Below are 20886 nucleotides of genomic sequence, written 5' to 3'. Positions count from 1 at the left end.
CTCAGCCCCATCTGGCTACAACCTCCCTTCAGGCAGCTGTAGACAGCAATGAGCTCTGCCCTGAGCCTCCTCTTCTCCACCCTGCTTTCTTCTCCACAGTGCTCCTCAGTTTGTTGCTGAAATCCCTGGCTTCCAAAGAGCTCTGTAGTCCCAACAGAACTGCTGGGGCTTGAGTCTGCTGTCAAACCTGTCGAGGAGATGAATGCTTCTCATACCTGTGCACGGCCAAATCTTTTCAGCTGGGAGGTCTCTTCCAACCTGATTGATTCTATGATTCTATGGTGCTCTAACATACTTTATGGAGGCTTTTAATTGCAGTTCTGGAGGTTTTCTAGGGGCACTGTGTGTGCTCCTGGGTCACAGGTGGGTAGCTATGGTCTCTCCCTTTAGGGTACATTACAGGTACTCTGACTGCACATTTCAATGAAGAATTTTGCCATTTCTTTCCTCCCAGCACTGCCAGGAGTTGATGCCCATTTGGGTTTGCAAGGCATGATAGGGGAACACTGTTTGGGGGATGTTGTCCCTCCCACACTTTCAGTTTGCCATCAATGCCAGGTCACTGTGATCTCTTCTAATTGCCAATGAACCAGTTTGTCCTGATCTACCCTGACAGGCCCAGGAGGGATCAGGAGTGGAGCAGCTAGACTTGCTTGTTCATGATTCAGGTAAAAATAGCTGTGAGAAAAGTCTGGAAAGGCAGTGAGAGACAAAAGAGTGTTGAGGCTGTGCTTTGTGCTTGTGCAGGTAGGTGTTGAGAGAAGGGCAGCAAGGCTGGGGAGGGGCCTGGAGCACAGCCCTGTGAGGAGAGGCTGAGGGAGCTGGGGGTGTGCAGCCTGCAGCAGAGGAGGCTCAGGGCAGAGCTCATTGCTGTCTGCAGCTGCCTGCAGGGAGGCTGTAGCCAGGTGGGGTTGGGCTCTTCTGCCAGGCAAGCAGCAACAGAACAAGGGGACACAGCCTCAAGTTGTGCTAGGGCAGGTCTAGGCTGGATGTTAGGAGGGAGTTGTTGTCAGAGAGAGTGATTGGCATTGGAATGGGCTGCCCAGGGAGGTGGTGGAGTCTCTGTGCCTGTTGCTGTTCAAGAAAAACCTGGCTGGGGCACTTAGTGCCATGGTCTGGTTGATTGTCTAGGGCTGGGTGCTAGGTTGGGCTGGATGAGCTTGGAGGTGTCCTCTCACCTGGATGGTTCTATGATTCTGTGATTTATGGATGTGGCTTCCCTACAGCCATGGGAGGTGAGAGGAGTAAGAGAGAGCAATAAGTAAGGAAGGAATTTGAGAGGGAGGAAGGAAGGGAGAGAGAAGGAGGGAGCATACTGGGAGGAAGTGAGGGAGAAAGTGAGGAAGGAAAGGAGGGAGAGAGGCAAGGAAGGGAAAAAGGAAGAGAAGGAAGGGAGAAGTTTGGCTGTTTTGTCACTGTAGCTGTAGCCACCAGCTAATACATCTGGGCCCCATGGCTTGCAGACTTGACCTAGGAAAGACCTCTACATTTCATTATACTTACTTGGAAGGGGGCCTCAGTCAGTGCCTGTCCCAGGAAGCTGCAGTGTAATTCCATGAGGAGTTGCCACTGCTGTGCCTGGGGAAGAAGAAAGTTGAATTTCAGAGTTGAGCCAAACACCACTGCTTAGGTCTCTAAAGCCTCTCTGAAAGCATCCATGCAAATAGAGAACTCTGCAGACTTTCACTTCTGTGCTGCAGACTCCTAATGAGACAGCTCCAAGAGGCATGATTAACAAGGAATAATAATGTCCCCCAGGGACAGGGGAGCTCAGCAGCAGCTCCTGCCTTGCAGTGCATCAGCTCTTCGATTGCCTTGTGCTGGGCACAGTGCTACAGCACCCAAACTTCGAGGTACTGCTTCTGGTGGTCTGTGCTGTCAGATATGCTAAAGTCAATTTCCTGTGCCCATTCTGATCTGTAGCTGCTGGCTTTTTTGTTTGTGATGTGTCTTTAAACACACTTGGTCCAGGAATCCCCAGGCTGCTTCTGGAAGACTTCACTGTACAGAGCTTAGCCAGAAACTTCACCCTGCATTTCACTGATCCCATTACTGTTTCTCTTCCTCTTATCATGGCTGCTTTGGTTTTCTTGCAGAGTGCTTTCCTCAGAAGACAGATCAGAATTTAAGATGTGTTTTTAGTGGACCTTTATTTTTCCATAATAATAAAGTAACTTATTTTTTTCCCCTCTTTTTTTAGCATGGACATAAAAGTGTTGTGTGCCAGAAGCTACCTGCAGAGCAGAGAAGGCTAATTCCAGCCACCTCTGACTGCATCATGCAGTTGATACTATCTTTGTTGAATCACCTTTCTAGCAACCAAACTGTCAGCTATGAACTGACTGATTTCTTTACTCCAAAGGTGGTTAGGCACTGGAATGGCTTGCCCAGGGAGGTGGTGGAGTCACCACTCTTGAAGGTGTTCAAGAAATGTGTGGCTCTGGCACTCTGGGACATGGTTTAATGGCCATGGTGGTGTTGGGTTGATGGTTGGACTGGATGATCTTAGAGGTCTCTTCCAACTGATACAGGTCTCTTCCAACTGATATAGAATCAAAGGGTAATTAAGTTTGGAAAAAACCCTTGAGATCATTTAGTCCAAGTGCTATGGTCACTAAACTGCATCCTGAAGTGGTGGTCCTGCTTTGGCAGGGGGGTTGACTAGATAATCTCTACAGGTCTCTTCCAACTCCTAGCATTCTGTGATTCTGTGTTCTGCACACTTGAACATCTCCACCACCTCCTTGGGCAGCCTGTTCCAATGCCTGGCCACTCTTGTAGGAAAGAATCTTTTCCTAATCTCTAACCTAAACCTTCCCTGGTGCAACTTAACCCCAGTTCTGTAATTCTGTGTGCTTTGTTCCCCATGCTTTTATCACATTCACCACCTACAGTTTGACATGGTTTCCTTCTCCCTTTTTATAATGCAAGTTCTCTCTCTCTCTCAGGTCTTTATAAGGTTGTGGCAGACAAAACTCCCTATGGCAGCATTGAAGACATTACAAGAAAAGTCTCCATTGGGCCAACAAGGTTTGGCCATCCATGTTTCTACAGCCCTGAGGATATACAACTGGCAAACCTCACTATCAAACACGGTGAGCAGATCACCTTCAACTCAGTGGAGGAGGTAGATGGAATGCTGGCTGTGAGCTGTGGTGTGGTCAGAGGGAACCAGGCTCATTCCTTCACTTTACCCCTCTCACAAGAAGGAAAATTCTATGAGTGTGAAGATGACCAGATCTACACCCTCAAAGAGATTGCAGAGTGGAAGATACCCAAGTGCAGAAACAGGATTGTCAAACTTTCCCACACCTTGCAGGTGTGGGACTCCTCCAATCCACTTCCTCAGGATTTTGATGGCTGCCTGCTTCTCACGCCTGTCTACGAAGTGCAGGCAGTTATGAGATGTAAGTAGGAACCAAAGTTAATGTTCTCCTTATCATGGTAGAGCAAAAGCACCCTTAAAGCCATGAAATGTGTCTAAAATAGGCAGGAAGGATTCTGTTTGGTCAAGAATCCCTGACCCACGTTTGCCTATTCAAGGCAATATTGGACGTGGCACTTGGTGCCATGGTCTGGCCTTGAGCTCTGTGGTAAAGGGTTGGACTTGATGATCTGTGAGGTCTCTTCCAACCTTGGTGATACTGTGTGATACTGTGTGATTAAAATACTGTTGCCCTTCTAAATTCCTTTGTCAGCTGTGCAATGCAGGCAGCTCCTGGAGTCATAGTGTCATAGAATGGTTTGGGTTGGAAGGGACCTTAAAGATCAGCTAGTTCCAACCCTCCTGCCATGGGCAGGGACACCTCCCACTAGCCCAGGTTGCTTAATGCCTCATCCAACCTGGCCTTGAACATATAGACTCATAGAATGCTTTGGGTTGGAAGAGAACTCCAAAGTTCATTCAGTCCAACCCCCCTGCAGTCAGCAGGGACATCCTAAATTAGGTCAGGTTACCCAGAGCTCTGTCAAGACTCACCTTGAATACCTCACAGTATCACAGCATCACAGTATCACCAAGGTTGGAAGAGACCTCACAGCTCATCAAGTCCAACCCTTTAGCACAGAGCTCAAGGCCAGACCATGGCACCAAGTGCCACGTCCAGTCCTGCCTTGAACAGCTCCAGGGACGGCGACTCCACCACCTCCCCGGGCAGCCCATTCCAGTGTCCAATGACTCTCTCAGGGAAGAACTTTCTCCTCACCTCCAGCCTAAATCTCCCCTGGCGCAGCTTGAGGCTGTGTCCTCTTGTTCTGGTGCTGGCTGCCTTGCATGGGGCTCCAGCAACCTCCCTGGGCAACCTGTTGCAGTGTTCCTCTACCCTCATGGTGCTGAACTTGTAGCTAAAACCCAGTCTGAATCTACTCTGCTTTAGTTTGAAGCCATTGCCCTCATCTTGTCCCTATAGGCTCTTGCAAACAGTCTCTCTCCATCCTCCCTGTAGTCCCCTTCAGGTACTGCAAGGTTGTTATTCAAACTTGCTAGATCCAAGCCTTTGTTTTTCAAGTCTCAAGGTATCATTCTGACTATTACCAACCTGAGTATCAAGCATCACCATTATTCAAAGAGCCACAGGATTGTTTCAGTTGGAAAAGACCTTTCAGATCAAGCCCATTTTATAACTCAGCACTCAGCACCAACTCTCAGTGCCTTTTAACTACAGCCTGCAAAGAAGCAAAATGCTCACAGCTCCAGCTGCTAATCTGGACTTGACATCTTACCATTGAGAAGAAGACCTGCCCTGCTCCTTCTTGTAGCTCCCTTCATATAGTCATAGAATCAACCAGGTTGGAAGAGACCTCCAAGCTCAGCCAGCCCAACCTAGCACCCAGCCCTGGCCAAGCAACCAGACCATGGCACTAAGTGCCCCAGCCAGGCTTGGCTTCAACACCTCCAGCCACAGAGACTCCACCACCTCCCTGGGCAGCCCATTCCAATGCCAATCACTCTCTATCAACAACTTCCTCCTAACATCCATCCTGAACCTTCCCTGGCACAGCTTGAGACTGTGTCCTCTTATTCCATTGCTGGGTGCCTGGGAGAAGAGCCCAACCCCACCTGGCTACAGCCTCCCTTCAGGCAGCTGCAGACAGCAATGAGGTCACCTCTGAGCTACTGGCAGGCTGCTATTAGGTCACCCCAGAATCTCCTCTTCTCCAGGCTGAACAACCCAAACTCCCTCAGCCTCTCCTCACAGCAGTGATGCTCCAACCCTCTGATCACCTTCATGGACCTCCTCTGGACCCACTCCAACTGCATCATCTCCAGGTGTTCCCAATTCTATGCTTCCATCATTCTGTTTGACCTTTCTTGAGGACAGCCCAGGCAGCAGATGAAACCTTGCTGTAACTCTACTTGTGGATGCAAGCACTCTGCTGGAGTCTGCACGATAAGAGCTTAGCTTTGGGGAAGATTTTATTGCCTGTTGTTTAATGGCTGTGGTGCTGTTTGGTCAATACTTGGACTTGATGATCTCAGAAGGTTTTTCCAACCCAAACAATTCCATTATTCTATGATTCTAGTAGAAGCAAATCAATGAGCTCCACAGAAATTAAAGCCTAACAGATGTCATTCCTGAGGATATTTAGCAGACATTTGTTTTCACAGTTGAGCTTTCTCTGCTGAATGATGTTAGTAAATGGATAAAAGAGAATGAAATCCAAGTGGGCTTGGGCTGTTAGCACAATATATACTTGTTAAATGTTTACTAGGAGCCATTCAGCTGTGCTTGCTGTGTGATTTAGTGTGTATTGGAAAGTTCATCTTCACAAGATGAAATGCTTCATTTTCTCCAGCCCTATCTAGATTCAGGAGCTTAGCCCATCTCCTAATGCTGGATTCACTTAGATGGGTTTCTATGCCCACTTAGACATATGTGCAGTAAAAACAAAGGAATGAACATTATGAACCACTCAAAATCACAGAATCACAGCATTAACCAGGTTGGAAAAGACCTTTGAGATCATCGAGTCCAATCTATCACCTAACCCTTCTAATTAACTAAACCATCATAGAATCATAGAGTTGTTTCTGTTGAAAGAGACCTCTAAGATCATTGAGTCCAACCTATCACCTAACACTTTCTAATTAATTAAGCCATGGCACCAAGTGCCTCATCCAACCTGCTTTTAAACATCTCCAGGGATGAGGACTCCACCACTTCCCCAGGGCAGCCCATTCCAATCTCTCTTGCTGTGAAGACTTCTTCCTAGCATCCAATCTGAACCTGTCCTGGCACAGCTTGAAGCTGTGTGCTTTTGTTCTGTCCCTGGCTGCCTGGCAGCAGAGCCAAACCCCACCTGGCCACAACCTCCCTTCAGGCAGCTGCAGACAGCAATGAGCTCTGCCCTGAGCCTCCTCTGCTGCAGGCTGCACACCCCCAGCTCCCTCAGCCTCTCCTCACAGGGCTGTGCTCCAGGCCCCTCCCCAGCCTTGCCTCTGGACACCTTCCAGCACCTCAACATCTCTCTTGAACTGAGGAGCCCAGAACTGGACACAGTACTCAGAGAGCCTGATTTCATCCCCTTCCCCCCTTAAACCTAGTTTAAAGCCCTCTCAATCAGGGCTTGAAATGTTTCTAAACAGCTTGGCAGTGGCTCAGAGATGTTTGATATTCTCTTGTCTTCTAATCATAGATTCCAGTGAGCCTTGTGTTTGTTGATTGTATTTCATGCCCACTTCTGTCTCATAGCACACTCAACAGTGAAGAAGCATTAAATATGTCCTAACCAACTACTTAACACAAACTCAAGGAGGTGTTCAAGGAAAGATTGGATGAGGCACTTAGTTCCATGGTCTAGATGACTGCATAGGGCTGGCTGCTAGGTTAGACTGGGATGATCTTGGAGGTCTCTTCCAACCTGGTTGAATCTATGATTCTATAAGTAGGCTTCATGGTACACAATTAACTCCTGCCTTGTGGACCATGACAAATGGATTTTCACCATTTTCCAGCAGAACTATAAACAGGCACAAGATAAAGCATGAGAAATACCCCCCCAAAAAAAATCAATTTACAAGGAAAAAAAGATTCTTGATAAGAGGGAGAGCAGATTACATTTTCCCAGGCTGTGGGCAGGAATTCTCTATACTTCTCCTTCTTAATAATGCACAAATTATATCCCTGGAACTCCCCCAGATGCTCACAGAAAGCCTCTATTTTTCACTGGTCATTTCCCCTTCATTGACTTTTCCTCGTGGTGCTTGGCATATTTGTCACCTGAAGGCATCAGCATGACAAAAGCTGAGTTGGAATAAACAGATCCTGAATCACTGTCATAAAACTCCCTCATATAAAAGACATCTGGGGCTGACTTTTAAATGTAGGCTATTGGTCTGCCCTGATACAAGGAAGGGTGAATCCAGGCTGTACCATCCTTGCATTGAGGTTCATGCAGAGTAAGTCTTATTTAAAGGAGTCATTAAATATTATTTGCTTGTTAAATTTTACTGCCCTGGTCAGTGATCTGTGGTGGCACTGATCTGGAGCCAAGTCCTTAAACAAGCCTTAATTGCAGTGTCAGCTTTGTGCTTGGAATTTTGGCATCCAAAATTCTTACAAGTACAGTTGTGATAAAAGAGTTAGTTGGTCCCTGTCAGACTGTTAAATGCAATGGCTTGGTTCTGCCAGGGAATAAAACCAGATGGCCAAGGGAAAAAAAGATGCAGGAGTTCTACAAGGGATTGTTATGGTAGAAATGTCTTCATTCAGTGACAGGAAGCTTGGATTTCTCTGTAGGAAGACTTTGCCTTTTCATTGTTAAGTTGCTACTCATTGCTACCCCTCCCCCTTTCCCCCTCCCCCTTTCCTTTCCTCTCCCCCTTCCCTCTCCCTTTTCCTTTCCCCTTCTTCTCCTCTCCCCTTCTCCTCATCTCCCCTTCCCCTCCTCTCCCCTTCCCTTTTCCATTCCCTTTCCACTTCCCCTTCCCCTCCCCTTCTCCTTCCCCTTCCCTCCCCCCTCCCCTTCCCCTCCCCTTCCTCTCCTTTTCCCTTCCCTTCCCTTCCCTTCCCTTCCCTTCCCTTCCCTTCCCTTCCCTTCCCTTCCCTTCCCTTCCCTTCCCTTCCCTTCCCTTCCCTTCCCTTCCCTTCCCTTCCCTTCCCTTCCCTTCCCTTCCCTTCCCTTCCCTTCCCCCTCTCCCTCCCCCCCATTTTCCCTTCCCCTTTTCCCTTCCCCTTTTCCCTTCCCTTCCCTTTTCCTTTCCTGTTCCACTTCCTTTCCCCTTCCCCTTCCCCTCTGCCTCCCCCTCTCCCTCCCCCTCCCCATCTCCCTCCCCTCCCTTTTCCCTTCCCCTTCCCTTCCCTTTTCCTTTCCCCTTGCCCTTCCCCTCCCCTTTCCTTTTCCTCTCACACCTTATTCTCATCTCCTCCAGTTCCTCCCTTCCTTTGTGAGCTCTGCTGTCCAGCTGGTAGCCATACACCTCAAACCAGTTAGGCTGTGACTGGCCCCTTTCAGTGTGCCTGTTAAGACAGAGAGGTGCACACCCTGGGGAAGGTCCTCGTGGGAGATGCATGCTTTGTTCCCATGTCACTTTGAAAACAGCATTCAATGCTCTTTCTTTTTCAGCTCGGAAGGACATTGTCCATATCCTCTCAGATCTAGATGTCGAGGTCAAGGATATAACAGACTGCTACGATATCAGGTCTTTCCTTCAGCCACTGTCTTTGGAAGATGTGTTTGAGAGAACAAGCAAGGAATTTCCTATGGTTGCTGAGATAATGGCAGGACCTGCAGGAAGCCAAAGCCCAAATAACTTATTGTATACAGGGAAAGAGATCATCCTCTACAAAAAGTACCAGGCAGCAAGGGTCCTCGCCTCTGAGATCAGGAGTGATTCCCCAAAGAGACATTTTTTAATCCCTATGAGCTACAAAGGAAAGTTCAAGAGAAGACCTCGAGAGTTTCCAACTGCCTATGACTTAGAAATAGCAAGAAGTGAAAAGGAGCAGCTTCATGTTGTAGCAACAAAAGCCTTTGAGTCCCCTCATAAGGAGCTCTTTTCTGTCTCTGTTGGAGATCAGTTTCTCGTCCAGCAATGCCAGACTAGTGAGGTCTTGGACGAGGGCAGAAAGAAACTCGTAGATGTTTTAGCCTGTGAACAAATCCTCAGTGCTGGATACAAGAGAGTGCTCCTCCCTATGTACCTGGAAGGTGGCTTTGTGGAGGTGATCCATGACAAGAAGCAGTACCAGCTGGCTGAGATCTGCAGAGAGTTTCCTTTGCCTTTCAATGTCAAAGTGTCCATCCGGGACCTCTCCGTTGAAGAGGATGTCTTGGCTGCCTTGCCTGGGCTGCAGCTTGAAGAGGAGATCACAGACTCTTATTTGCTGGTCAGCAGTGCCCACAGCCCTGTGGAGAGCTGGGAGGTTCCTGTCTACCGCTCAAACATGTTGGTCCACTTGCTGAGCAGAGACACCCAGGCCGTGGTACCTCCAGGGACCAGGACTACAGTGGAAGAGATCAGAGAAGAGCAATACTACATGGTGCGAAGATACGAAAACCAAAGCCTTCGACCACCCCCCAGGCCTCCCAAAAAGCCAACAGTTACACCCAAAGCTCTTATGGCACTGCCAGAGCAAGGGCAGTCAGATGGACTACAGGTTCCAAAGGTAAGGTGTGGCAGCTTGTCTTGGAACCCTTCTCTACCACAGGTCATGTTTGGTGTCTTGCCAGTCTCTGTTTCACTGGTGTGTCCTTCTGGCATGTGCACTGCTGGCTCTCAGGTAGCCATTAGGGACCACTATGGCTGAAGTCTCCAGGGTGAGTTCATTGACCCATGGAAAATGTCAGAGCTGTGCTGCCTCACAGCTGAAAGCTTGGCTGTGTAATTGTGCATGGATAATTCTTTACAGTATCACCAAGGTTGGAAGAGACCTCACAGCTCATCAAGTCCAACCCTTTAGCACAGAGCTCAAGGCCAGACCATGGCACCAAGTGCCACGTCCAGTCCTGCCTTGAACAGCTCCAGGGACGGCGACTCCACCCCCTCCCCGGGCAGCCCATTCCAGTGTCCAATGACTCTCTCAGGGAAGAACTTTCTCCTCACCTCCAGCCTAAATCTCCCCTGGCACAGCCTGAGGCTGTGTCCTCTTATTCTGGTGCTGGCCACCTGAGAGAAGAGAGCAACCTCCTCCTGGCCACAACCTCCCCTCAGGTAGTTGTAGACAGCAATAAGGTCTGCCCTGAGCCTCCTCTTCTCCAGGCTAACCAATCCCAGCTACCTCAGTCCAATCCTTTACTACACCAGTTCAGAATCACAGAACTTTAGAGGCTGGAAGGGACCTGCACAGATCATCCAGTCCAACCCCCTGCCAAGGCAGCATCACTCAGGGTAGTCCACACAGCAAGGCAGCCAGGCAGGTTTGAAAAGGTTCCAGAGAAGGAGACTCCACAACCTCTCTGGGCAGCCTGCTCCAGGGCTCTGCCCTCACACCAAAGAAGTTTCTCCTCATGTTAAGCTGAAACCTTCTCTGTTCCAATTTCTATCCATTGCACCTTGGCTTATTGCTGTGCACCACCCAAAAGAGCTTGGCCCCAGGCACTGACCCCCACCCCCCAGATATTTGTACACATTGCCCACATCTCCTCTCAGCCTTCTCCAGAGTGAGCAGCCCCAGGACTCTCAGTCTCTCTTCATAAGGGAGATGCTCAGAGGTGAAGAGGGAGATTTGAAGTGGCTTCATTTAACTCTTTCTTCAGGGAAGCATGTGTTTTTGTGCTGTGAAGGTAGTTTTGCTCAGGTGGAAACGGCAGAATTAAGTCCACACAAAATCAGCTGGTAGAGATATTTTTGACTGCATGGTTTGGCCCTTTCCCAGGTGGCAAATACACCTGGAAGAATAAGGAACAGATGGTTTAGAACACTAGCTGGATGTTAAGGATGATGATATTGTGTTTAGCTTTAGGCCCTTCACTACAGGAAAGACACTGAGTTGTTGGAACATGTCCAGAGAAGAGCAATAAAGCTGGTGAAGGGTCTGGAGAGCAGGACTGGTGAGGGACCTTTGACAAGGACATGTGGTGATAGGACAAGAGGCAATGGCTTTGAGCTGGAAGAGGGGAGATTGAGACTGGAGGCTGGGAAAAAACTCTTGACAGTGGTGAGACACTGGCACAGGTTGAGGGTGGTGAGACACTGGCACAGGTTGAGGGTGGTGAGACACTGGCACAGGCTACCCAGGGAGGCTGTGGAGCACAGAAGCACCCAATGTGATCAAAGATCACATTGGGTGCTTCTGTGCTCCACAACCTCCCTGGAGATGTTCAACCTCTCTGGCCAGGTTGGATGAGGCCTTGAACAACCTGTTCTAGTGGGAAGTGTCTCTGCCCATGGCAGGGTGCTTGGAACTAGATGATCTTTACTGTCCCTTCCAACCCAGACCATTCCATAGAATCATAGAACCAACCAGGTTGGAAGAGACCTCCAAGCTCATCCAGTCCAACCTATCACCCTGCCCTAACCAGTCAACCAGACCATGGCACTAAGTGCCTCATCCAGTCTTTTCTTGAAGACCCCCAGGGACGGTGCCTCCACCACCTCCCTGGGCACACTGCTGGCTCATCTTCAGCTTACTGTTTATCAGTACCCCAAGGTCCTTTTCCTCCTGGCTGCTTTCCAGCCACTCAGTCCCCAGCCTGTAGTGCTACTTGGGGTTGTTGTGGCCAAAGTGCAGAACCCTGCACTTGGCCTTGTTCAATCTCATCCCATTGGCCTCTGCCCACCCATCCAGCCTGGCCAGGTCCCTCTGCAGGGCTCTCCTACCTTCCAACAGCTCCACAGCTGCTCCTAGCTTGGTGTCATCTGCAAACTTACTGATGCTGGACTCAATGCCCTCGTCCAGGTCATCAATAAAGATATTGAACAGGACTGGGCCCAGCACTGATCCCTGGAGCACACCATTAGTGACAGCTGCCAACTGGATGTGGCACCATTCACCACCTCTCTGGGCTCTGCCATCCAGCCAGTTCTTGATCCAGCACAGAGTGAATCTGTCCAAACCATGAGCTGCCAGCTTGACTAAGAGCTTCTTGTGACAGACAGTGTCAAAGGCTTTGCTGAAGTCCAAGTAGACTACATCCACAGCCTGCCCCACATTCACCAGGCAGGTAACCTGATCATAAAAGGAGATCAGGTTGGTGAGGCAGGACCTGCCCTTCCTAAACCCATGCTGGCTGGGCCTGATCCCTTGGCTATCCTGTAGGTGCTTTGTGATGGCACCCAAGATCCTATGATGTCCAGATCATGCAGAAGATGATATCCTCCTGAAGTGAGGAAAGAACAATAAGGACAAGAGAGGAATGAGCTGAGTTTGCAACCTTAGACTGTAGCAATCCAGGCAAAGAGGTCCATTTGAGCAGGCTGTTGCAGAGGACATTGCTTTGGTCACAGACTTGTTCTAAATAAACAATAGACTGCAGTCAGAATGCTCTGAGTTATACAGATTGGTAAATCTCCCTCCCTGGAAGAGTGAAATATGTTGAGATCCTTTATTGATCTCTTCAATCCTCATAAAGATGTAAAGGTGAGTGCCAGGAGGATGGAACCAGGCTGATGCCCAATGACAGGACAAGGGGCAATGGTAGAACTGAGGCATAGGAAGTTCATGGAAACATGAGGAGGAATTTTTTTTCCCCTGTGAGGGTGTCAGAGCCCTGGGAACAGGCTGCCCAGAAAGGTTGTGGAGTCTCCCTCTCTGGAGATATTCACACCCTGCCTGGATGTGTTCCTGTGTGAGCTGGTCTAGGTGATCCTGCTCTGGCAGGGGTTGGACTGGATGAGCTTTGGAGGTCCCTTCCAGGCCCTGATATTCTGTGATTCATAGGATTAACCATCCTGAGCTTTAACACAGTAAGTTTAATGCTGCACAGGACATGTTGTCTTTCCTACCCCAAGCACCATGGATCCTCTGATAGGACATGGATGGTAGAGGAGAGGCTTGTGATGGCAGCAGAGGAGACTTCATTTTCCTCTTCTTTCTCCTTCATCAGGAGTATCTGAGGGTTCAGAGAGGTGCAAACTGTGCCAAACTGCTGCATGATGCTCTTTGCATGGTTTGTGACTATGCACAGGCTTATTTGCATAGCAGACAAATGTCCTAAGGAGCTGAACTGAAGCCTGAGAAGGTGGCAGCCTGGAATAAGCTTTAGTGCCCCAGAAATTGCCCTAATGCTCCTGTGAGCAGCTCCCTGCCTGCTGCTCAGGGAGCTCTGCCTGCTTGCTAAAGAGCAGGGAATGGCTTCCACGCCCACCAGTTGGGAAGCTCTGCTTGGTTTGGTGCTCCAGGATTAAATGCTGCTGCTGCTGCATGGGCTCACAGAGGACTGAGATCAGCTGGTTTGTGCCAATACCTGAGGATGCTCTCTCTGCAAGGCTGGGTCACCTCTTGTGCTTTGATGGCCTCTTAGCTCACAGCAAGGCTATGAGAGCAGAGAAAGTCCAGCTGTCTCTGCCTGCTGCTCCCTGACCTTGGTAAGGGAACGCTGGGGCCAGCAGCAGGGCTGGGTACTTTTGGCCATGGTATTCACTGAATGGTGTGAGCTTAGCAGCCAGTGTGGACTGGAAACTCAAACGAGTGCAAGAACAGCTCAAGAAGGACACAGACTTGCTGAGAGGAACAGCAAAGAGCTGTAAAGATGATTAGGACAGCAGACCAACTCTCTTATGGGGAAAGACTGAGATAATTGGGGTTTTTTAGTCTGGAAAATAGAAGACTGAGGTGGGAGCTCATTAATGCTTATAAAAAACTCTAAGGTGGATGTCAGGAGAATGGAACCAGTCTTTTTCCAGTAGTGCCCAGTGACAGGACGAGGGGTAACAGGCACAAACTTGAATACAAGAAGTTTCATCTTAACATGAGGAGGAACTTCTTTAAATTAAGGGCAGTAGAGCCCTGGAACAGGCTGCCCAGAGAGATTGTGGAGTCTCCCTCTCTGAAGACATTCAAAGCCCTCCTGGACATGTTCCTGTGTGACCTTCTCTAGGTGACCATGTCTTGGCAGGGGAGTTGGACTGGATGATCTCTGGAGGTCGCAGAATCACAGAATCAAGCAGGTTGGAAGAGACCTCCAAGCTCAGCCAGCCCTAGCCAGTTACCTAGACCATGGCACTAAGTGCCTCAGCCAGGCTTGGCTTCAACACCTCCAGCCACAGCAACTCCACCACCTCCCTGGGCAGCCCATTCCAATGCCAATCACTCTCTCTGACAACAACTTCCTAACAACATCCAGCCTAGACCTCCCCTGGCACAGCTTGAGGCTGTGTCCCCTTCTTCTGTTGCTGCTTGCCTGGCAGCAGAGCCCAACCCCACCTGGCTACAACCTCCCTGCAGGCAGCTGCAGACAGCAATGAGCTCTGCCCTGAGCCTCCTCTGCTGCAGGCTGCACACCCCCAGCTCCCTCAGCCTCTCCTCACAGGGTTTGTGCTCCAGGCCCTTCCCCAGCTTTGTCGCCCTTCTCTGGACACCTTCCAGCACCTCAACATCTCTCTTGAATTGAGTAGCCCAGAACTGGACACAGCACTGCAGGTGTGGCCTGAGCAGTGCTGAGTACAGAGGAAGAATAACTTCCCTCGTCCTACTGGCCACACTGCTCCTGTTGCAGGTCCCTTCCAACCTCTACCATTCTGTGATTCCCTGATTCTGTGAACTGCTGCCATTTGTGAGCAAGATGCAATGCTGCAGAGACACAGGTTTGCACAGGTCAGCAAAGTGCAGAGACATCAGATGAATTGTCAAACAGAATACAGCTGCACTGCCCAAGCTCTCTGCCCAGCCTCTTCACAGGGCTAATGAAGTTGGCTTGACTCCTGCTGACACAGCTCTCACTGCCAGAGCCTGGGGATCTCTCCTTTCCCCTCCACACTGTGGGGTAGATTCTCCCTTTCCCTTTCAGGGGCTCATTTTGTTTGGATAAGAAGCATCCAGACCACCTATGTTGGTAATTTTGTGTTAGTTGTTAACTGAGGGAAGGAAGCAGGGAAGGAAGGAAGGAAGGAAGGAAGGAAGGAAGGAAGGAAGGAAGGAAGGAAGGAAGGAAGGAAGGAAGGAAGGAAGGAAGGAAGGAAGGAAGGAAGGAAGGAAGGAAGGGAGAAACAAAACTGCTTGTGATGAATGATGAAATTCCAGAATCACAGAATCCAGGGGCTGGAAGGGACCTTTGGAGATCATCAAGTTCCACACCACCCCCCCCCACCCCCCCCCCCCCCCCCCCGATAAAGCAGGGTCACTTAAAGAAGGTCAGAGAGCTATTTTAGATAGCAGATACCTATCTGATAACCACTATCATCCCTGCCCAGAAACCATACTGTCCTTGCACCCCCAGCTGAGAAAAGTGCTAAACAACAATTCTACTCCTTGCTCATTGGCAAAACTTGGGGTACAAGCAGCTATTCACAAAACAGATTCACAGTATCACACAGTATCACAGTATCACAGTACCACAGTATCACCAAGGTTGGAAGAGACCTCACAGGTCATCAAGTCCAACCCTTTAGCACAGAGCTCAAGGCCAGACCATGGCACCAAGTGCCACGTCCAGTCCTGCCTTGAACAGCTCCAGGGACGGCGACTCCACCACCTCCCCGGGCAGCCCATTCCAGTGTCCAATGACTCTCTCAGGGAAGAACTTTCTCCTCACCTCCAGCCTAAATCTCCCCTGGCACAGCCTGAGGCTGTGTCCTCTCCTTCTGGTGCTGGCCACCTGAGAGAAGAGAGCAACCTCCTCCTGGCCACAACCTCCCCTCAGGTAGTTGCAGACAGCAATGAGGTCTGCCCTGAGCCTCCTCTTCTCCAGGCTAACCAATCCCAGCTCCCTCAGCCTCTCCTCGTAGGGCTGTGCTCAAGGCCTCTCCCCAGCCTCATTGCCCTTCTCTGGACACACTCAAGCATCTCAATGTCCCTCCTAAACTGGGGGGCCCAGAACTGAACACAGCACTCAAGGTGTGGTCTGAGCAGTGCAGAGTACAGGGGCAGAATGACCTCCCTGCTCCTGCTGGCCACACCATTCCTGATGCAGGCCAGGATGCCACTGGCTCTCTTGGCCACCTGGGCACACTGCTGGCTCATGTTCAGGTGGGTATCAATCAGCACCCCCAGATCCCTCTCTGTCTGGCTGCTCTCAGCCACTCCAACCCCAGCCTGTATCTCTGCATGGGGTTGCTGTGGCCAAAGTGCAGCACCCTGCACCTGGAGCTATTGAAGCCATCCCCTTGGACTCTGCCCATCTGTCCAGGCGGTCAAGGTCCTGCTGCAGAGCCCTTCTGCCCTCCAACCCAGCCACATCTGCCCCCATTTTCCTCACTGGAATGATTAGAATAAAGCTCTTGGGGTCCTCTAACTGTCATGTGAAATAGTTGAAGCCATTCAGTTTCTGATTTGTGAGCTTAGCTAGATAATGAGAATGACCTAATAAACCCCCAGAAGTTAATGCCACTGATTTGAGAACCAAGCACCTCAGTCTCTTGCCAAGTTGTTCCTGGAAAGAAGTCCCCATGGGAGGAATAAATCAGGACCTCACTGTCTGGAAATTAAAATTCATTTGAGAAGGACAAGTCAGAGGTGTTCTGCACAGTCAGAACCAGCACAGTGAGTGTAGCAAACCACATTTTCCCTTAGCAGCTTCAGAGGAATGTTTCAGGCAGGAGCCTGGAAATAAAAAGCTGGAAATTTGTTTTCTTAAATTTCTTTAGGCTTTTTGTCTCCTGCTTGGTTTGCTTCCCTTCAAGGGGATTCAAGCAGCAACACTTTGTTAGCTGGGAGTCTGATCAAGGCTCATCAGCTGAGAGAATGATCAAAAGAAACTGGCACCAACAGTGCCAGCTGTAAATATCCTTTAGATTTAAGAAGCAGTATTATATGTGCCCCAGTGAGTTTGGTTTTAAAGACTGAGAGCCTCGGTTCAGTGATGACCTGGCAGTGCTGGGGTAATGGTTGGACTTGAACCATAGAATGGTTTAGCCTTGAGCATCCCCAGGGAGGGAGCAGCCACAGTCTCCCTGGGCAACCTGTGCCAGTGTCTCACCACCCTCACTGCAAACAACTTCTTCTTAACATCCAGTTTCAGTCTCCCCTCTGCCACTTCAAACCCATTCCTCCTCATCCTGTCGTTACCAGACCTTGTCAGTAGTCCCTCCACAGCCCTCCTGCAGCCCCCTGCAGATCCTGCAAGGCCACTCCAAGGTCTCCTCCAAGCCTTCTCCTCTCCAGCCTGCACAGCCCCAACTCTCTCAGCCTGTCCTCAGAGCAGAGCTGCTGCAGCCCTCTCAGCATCTTGGTGGCCTCCTCTGCACTGGCTCCAACACTTCCATGTCCTGCTTGTGCTGGGGGCTCCAGAACTGCCCCCAGGACTGCAGGTGGGGTGTGAGGAGAGCAGAGCCAAGGGGCAGAATCCCCTCCCTTGCCCTGCTGCCCACACTGCTCTTGCTGCAGCCCAGCACAGGGTTGTGTCTGGGCTGCACTCCCACTGCAGGCTCATGTTGAGCTTTTCACCACCCCAGACCCCCAGGTCCTTTTCCTCAGGGCTGCTCTCAGCCATTCCCCACCCAGCCTGGAGTTGTGCTTGGGATTGTGCCCACCCAGGTCCAGGACCTTACACTTGGCCTTGTTGAATGGCATGGGGTTGGCCTGGGCACACCTTTGCAGCCTGTTCAGATCTCTCTGAATGGATCCCTGCCCTCTAGCAAAGTCTTACAGGTCTATTCCAACCAAAACGATTCTGTGATGCTATGAAAACAATCAGGAAGACCCTACAGCAAATATTGCTAGGGGCATTGAACATTGAGGACGTTGCCATCAAGTCATGGAAGCCAGGGTGTAGTCCTGACACTCCTAATACCCTGCTGGCACCAAGTGCACTGCTTCAGGAAGAGTGGAAAGTCATTTAGTATCTAGAATTCTGGGATCAATTAAGTAAGAAAAGCTTTTAAGATCATTTTAGGTCCTGTAGCTGGGTCTCAGTCCAGGCTGGGGCATGATGTGAGAGAGAACAGCCCTGTGGAGGAGGAATTGAGGGTACTGGACATGAGCCAGCAATGGGTACTTGCAGTCCAATAGGCCAAAGGCATCCTGGGCTGCAAGTGTCCATTGATGGCTCATGTCAGTTGAGAGAGGTGATTGTGCCACTCTGCTCTGCTCTGCTGAGACCTTACCTGGAAGGCTCTATCCAGCCCTGAGGCTCCCAGCACAGGAAGGACATGGGATTGTTGGAGCAGGTCCAGAGGAGGCCACAAAGCTGATCAGAGGGTTGGAGCATCTCTCCTACAAAGACAGGCTTGAAAGAGTTGGCATTGCTCAGCCTGGAGAAGGGAAGGCTCTGGGGAGACCTTAGAACAGCATCCCAGTACCTGAAGGGGCTACAAGAAAGCTGAGGAGGGACTTCTAACAAGGGCCTGTAGTCATTAGGACAAGACACAATGGTCTGAAGGTAGAGCAGAGAAGATTTAGATTAGAGGTTCTTTATTATAGGGGTGTTGGAACATTAGGACAGGTTGCCCAGAGAGGTGTTTGAGGCCCCATCCCTGGAGATATTCTAGGTCAGGCTTAGTGCAGCTCTAACCTGATCGAGGTGGGGATATCCCTGCTGACTGCAGGGAGGTTGGACAAGATGACCTTCAGACATCTCTTCCAATCCAGTGCATTCTGTGGTTCTCTGATCACTGACTCCAACCCCCAGTGCAGGAGAGACAGAGACCTGCTGGAAAGAGTCCAGTGGAGAGCCATGAGGATGAGTGGGGGGCTTGAGCATCTCCCCTGTGGAGAGAGCCTGAGAGCCCTGGGGCTGGTTAGTCTGGAGCAGAGAAGGCTGAGAGGAGATGTGAGCAATGTGTGCAAATCTCTGAGGGGTGGGGGTCAGTGCCTGGGGCCAAGCTCTTTTGGGTGGTGCACAGCAATAAGCCAAGGAGCAATGGACAGAAAGTGGAATAGAGAAGGTTTCACCTCAACATGAGGAGAAACTTCTTTGTTGTGAGAGTGCTGGAGCCCCTGAGCAGGCTGCCCAGAGAGGTTGTGGAGTCTCCTTCTCTGGAGCCTTTCCAAACCCACCTGGCTGCATTGCTGTGTGAACTGCCCTGGGTGATGCTGCCTTGGCAGGGGGGGGTTGGACTGGATGATCTCTGGAGGTCCCTTCCAGCCTCTAAATTTCTGTGATTACCTAACTGTACAAAGTCTGGTTGGGCTCCTGACAAAGCTGGGTTCATCCAAGGCTCTTTTCAGTGGTCTGCTTAGGAATGTAATAAGCCAGTAAGTCCTGGGGCATGCCAGTTAATCATCTCTCTGCTCTCAGGTCCATTATCCTTCCAGAGCCATCACAGTGCTCCAGGAGCAGGAACTTCCTCTCTTTCTTCCTTTTTTTTTTTTCACTTCAAAATTAAAATGAAAGAAAAATTATCACTTCCATCTGCTTTTGCAGCCCTTACAAACCCAACCACTGAAATCTGCCATTAACATATTTATCACATCTGTCTGCCCAGCAAAATGAAGACTTATCTGGAATTAAGTTGATAAGACAGAAGCTGCACTTCTCAGCAAATGAGTTTTCCTGCAGTGCCTCCTTTGCTTCCTCCTATCTCTTTTTTTCCCCCCTACCCCTGCTTCCAGAGTGGGTTTTTTTTTCATGGGTTTGGAGCTTTTACAGAGTAGATTTAACACAAATGTTTCTGCTGCCTAGCAAGAAGCTAACCCTCCTAAATAAATACTGATCAGAAGATGCATGGAGGATAGCCAGGAAGGAATGAATAAGGATAGACTTGAGGAATTAAAGAATCTTTGGGCACTGAAAATGAGGGAGGGAAGTGAGGTTTGTTAGCAGCTGCAAAAAAATGTATATATGCAAACATAAGAGAGAGAGTTTCTCTCTGACTGACACAGTGCTGTAGCTGCTTGAGGCAGCAGCTGTGCCTCCTCTTCCTCTCTTTTCCTCAGACCCCACTGAAGAGGTCTTTTCTTTGTCCCTGGAGTCTCAACTTCCACCCTCTCTCTCCTCATCCTTCCCCCCATGATAGAATCATAGAATCAGTCAGAGCTGGAAGGGACCACAAGGATCACCTAGTTCCAACCTCCTTCACAATATCATCATCAAGGTTGGAAGAGACCTCACAGATCATCAAGTCCAACCCTTTAGCACAGAGCTCAAGGCCAGACCATGGCACCAAGTGCCACGTCCAGTCCTGCCTTGAACAGCTCCAGGGACGGCGACTCCACCACCTCCCCGGGCAGCCCATTCCAGTGTCCAATGACTCTCTCAGGGAAGAACTTTCTCCTCACCTCCAGCCTAAATCTCCCCTGGCACAGCCTGAGGCTGTGTCCTCTCCTTCTGGTGCTGGCCACCTGAGAGAAGAGAGCAACCTCCTCCTGGCCACAACCTCCCCTCAGGTAGTTGCAGACAGCAATGAGGTCTGCCCTGAGCCTCCTCTTCTCCAGGCTAACCAATCCCAGCTCCCTCAGCCTCTCCTCGTAGGGCTGTGCTCAAGGCCTCTCCCCAGCCTCGTTGCCCTTCTCTGGACACACTCAAGCATCTCAATGTCCCTCCTAAACTGGGGGGCCCAGAACTGAACACAGCACTCAAGGTGTGGTCTAACCAGTGCAGAGTCCAGGGGCAGAATGACCTCCCTGCTCCTGCTGGCCACACCATTCCTGATGCAGGCCAGGATGCCACTGGCTCTCTTGGCCACCTGGGCACACTGCTGGCCATGGGCAAGGACACCTCACACTAGATCAGGCTGCCCACAGCCTCATCCAGCCTGGCCTTAAACACCTCCAGGGATGAGACTTCCACCACCTCCCTTGGCAACCCATGCCAGGGCATCACCACCCTCATCCCATGCACTGTTTCTCCCTGTCACCTTCCAACCACTTTGCAAGTCGCAGACCCAACAGCAAGGAGTCAGAGGAGCAG

The 20886-nt window shown here is 50.2% G+C and overlaps 1 protein-coding gene across 1 annotated transcript in view; it reads left to right on the top strand.

Moving 5' to 3' along the window:
• The window catches only part of THEMIS (thymocyte selection associated), a 90478-nt gene that overhangs the window by 28094 nt on the left and 41498 nt on the right, over positions 1–20886 (top strand). Inside the window, exons 3-4 of the mRNA XM_064170123.1 lie at positions 2949–3407; positions 8566–9608. Coding sequence (XP_064026193.1) covers positions 2949–3407; positions 8566–9608 — 1502 coding nt within the window. The remainder of the gene's footprint in view (positions 1–2948; positions 3408–8565; positions 9609–20886) is intronic.

This window comes from Pogoniulus pusillus, chromosome 33 (assembly GCF_015220805.1).
Source record: "Pogoniulus pusillus isolate bPogPus1 chromosome 33, bPogPus1.pri, whole genome shotgun sequence".
Lineage (NCBI taxonomy): Eukaryota > Metazoa > Chordata > Aves > Piciformes > Lybiidae > Pogoniulus > Pogoniulus pusillus.
This window is presented reverse-complemented; position numbering and strand designations above follow the sequence as displayed.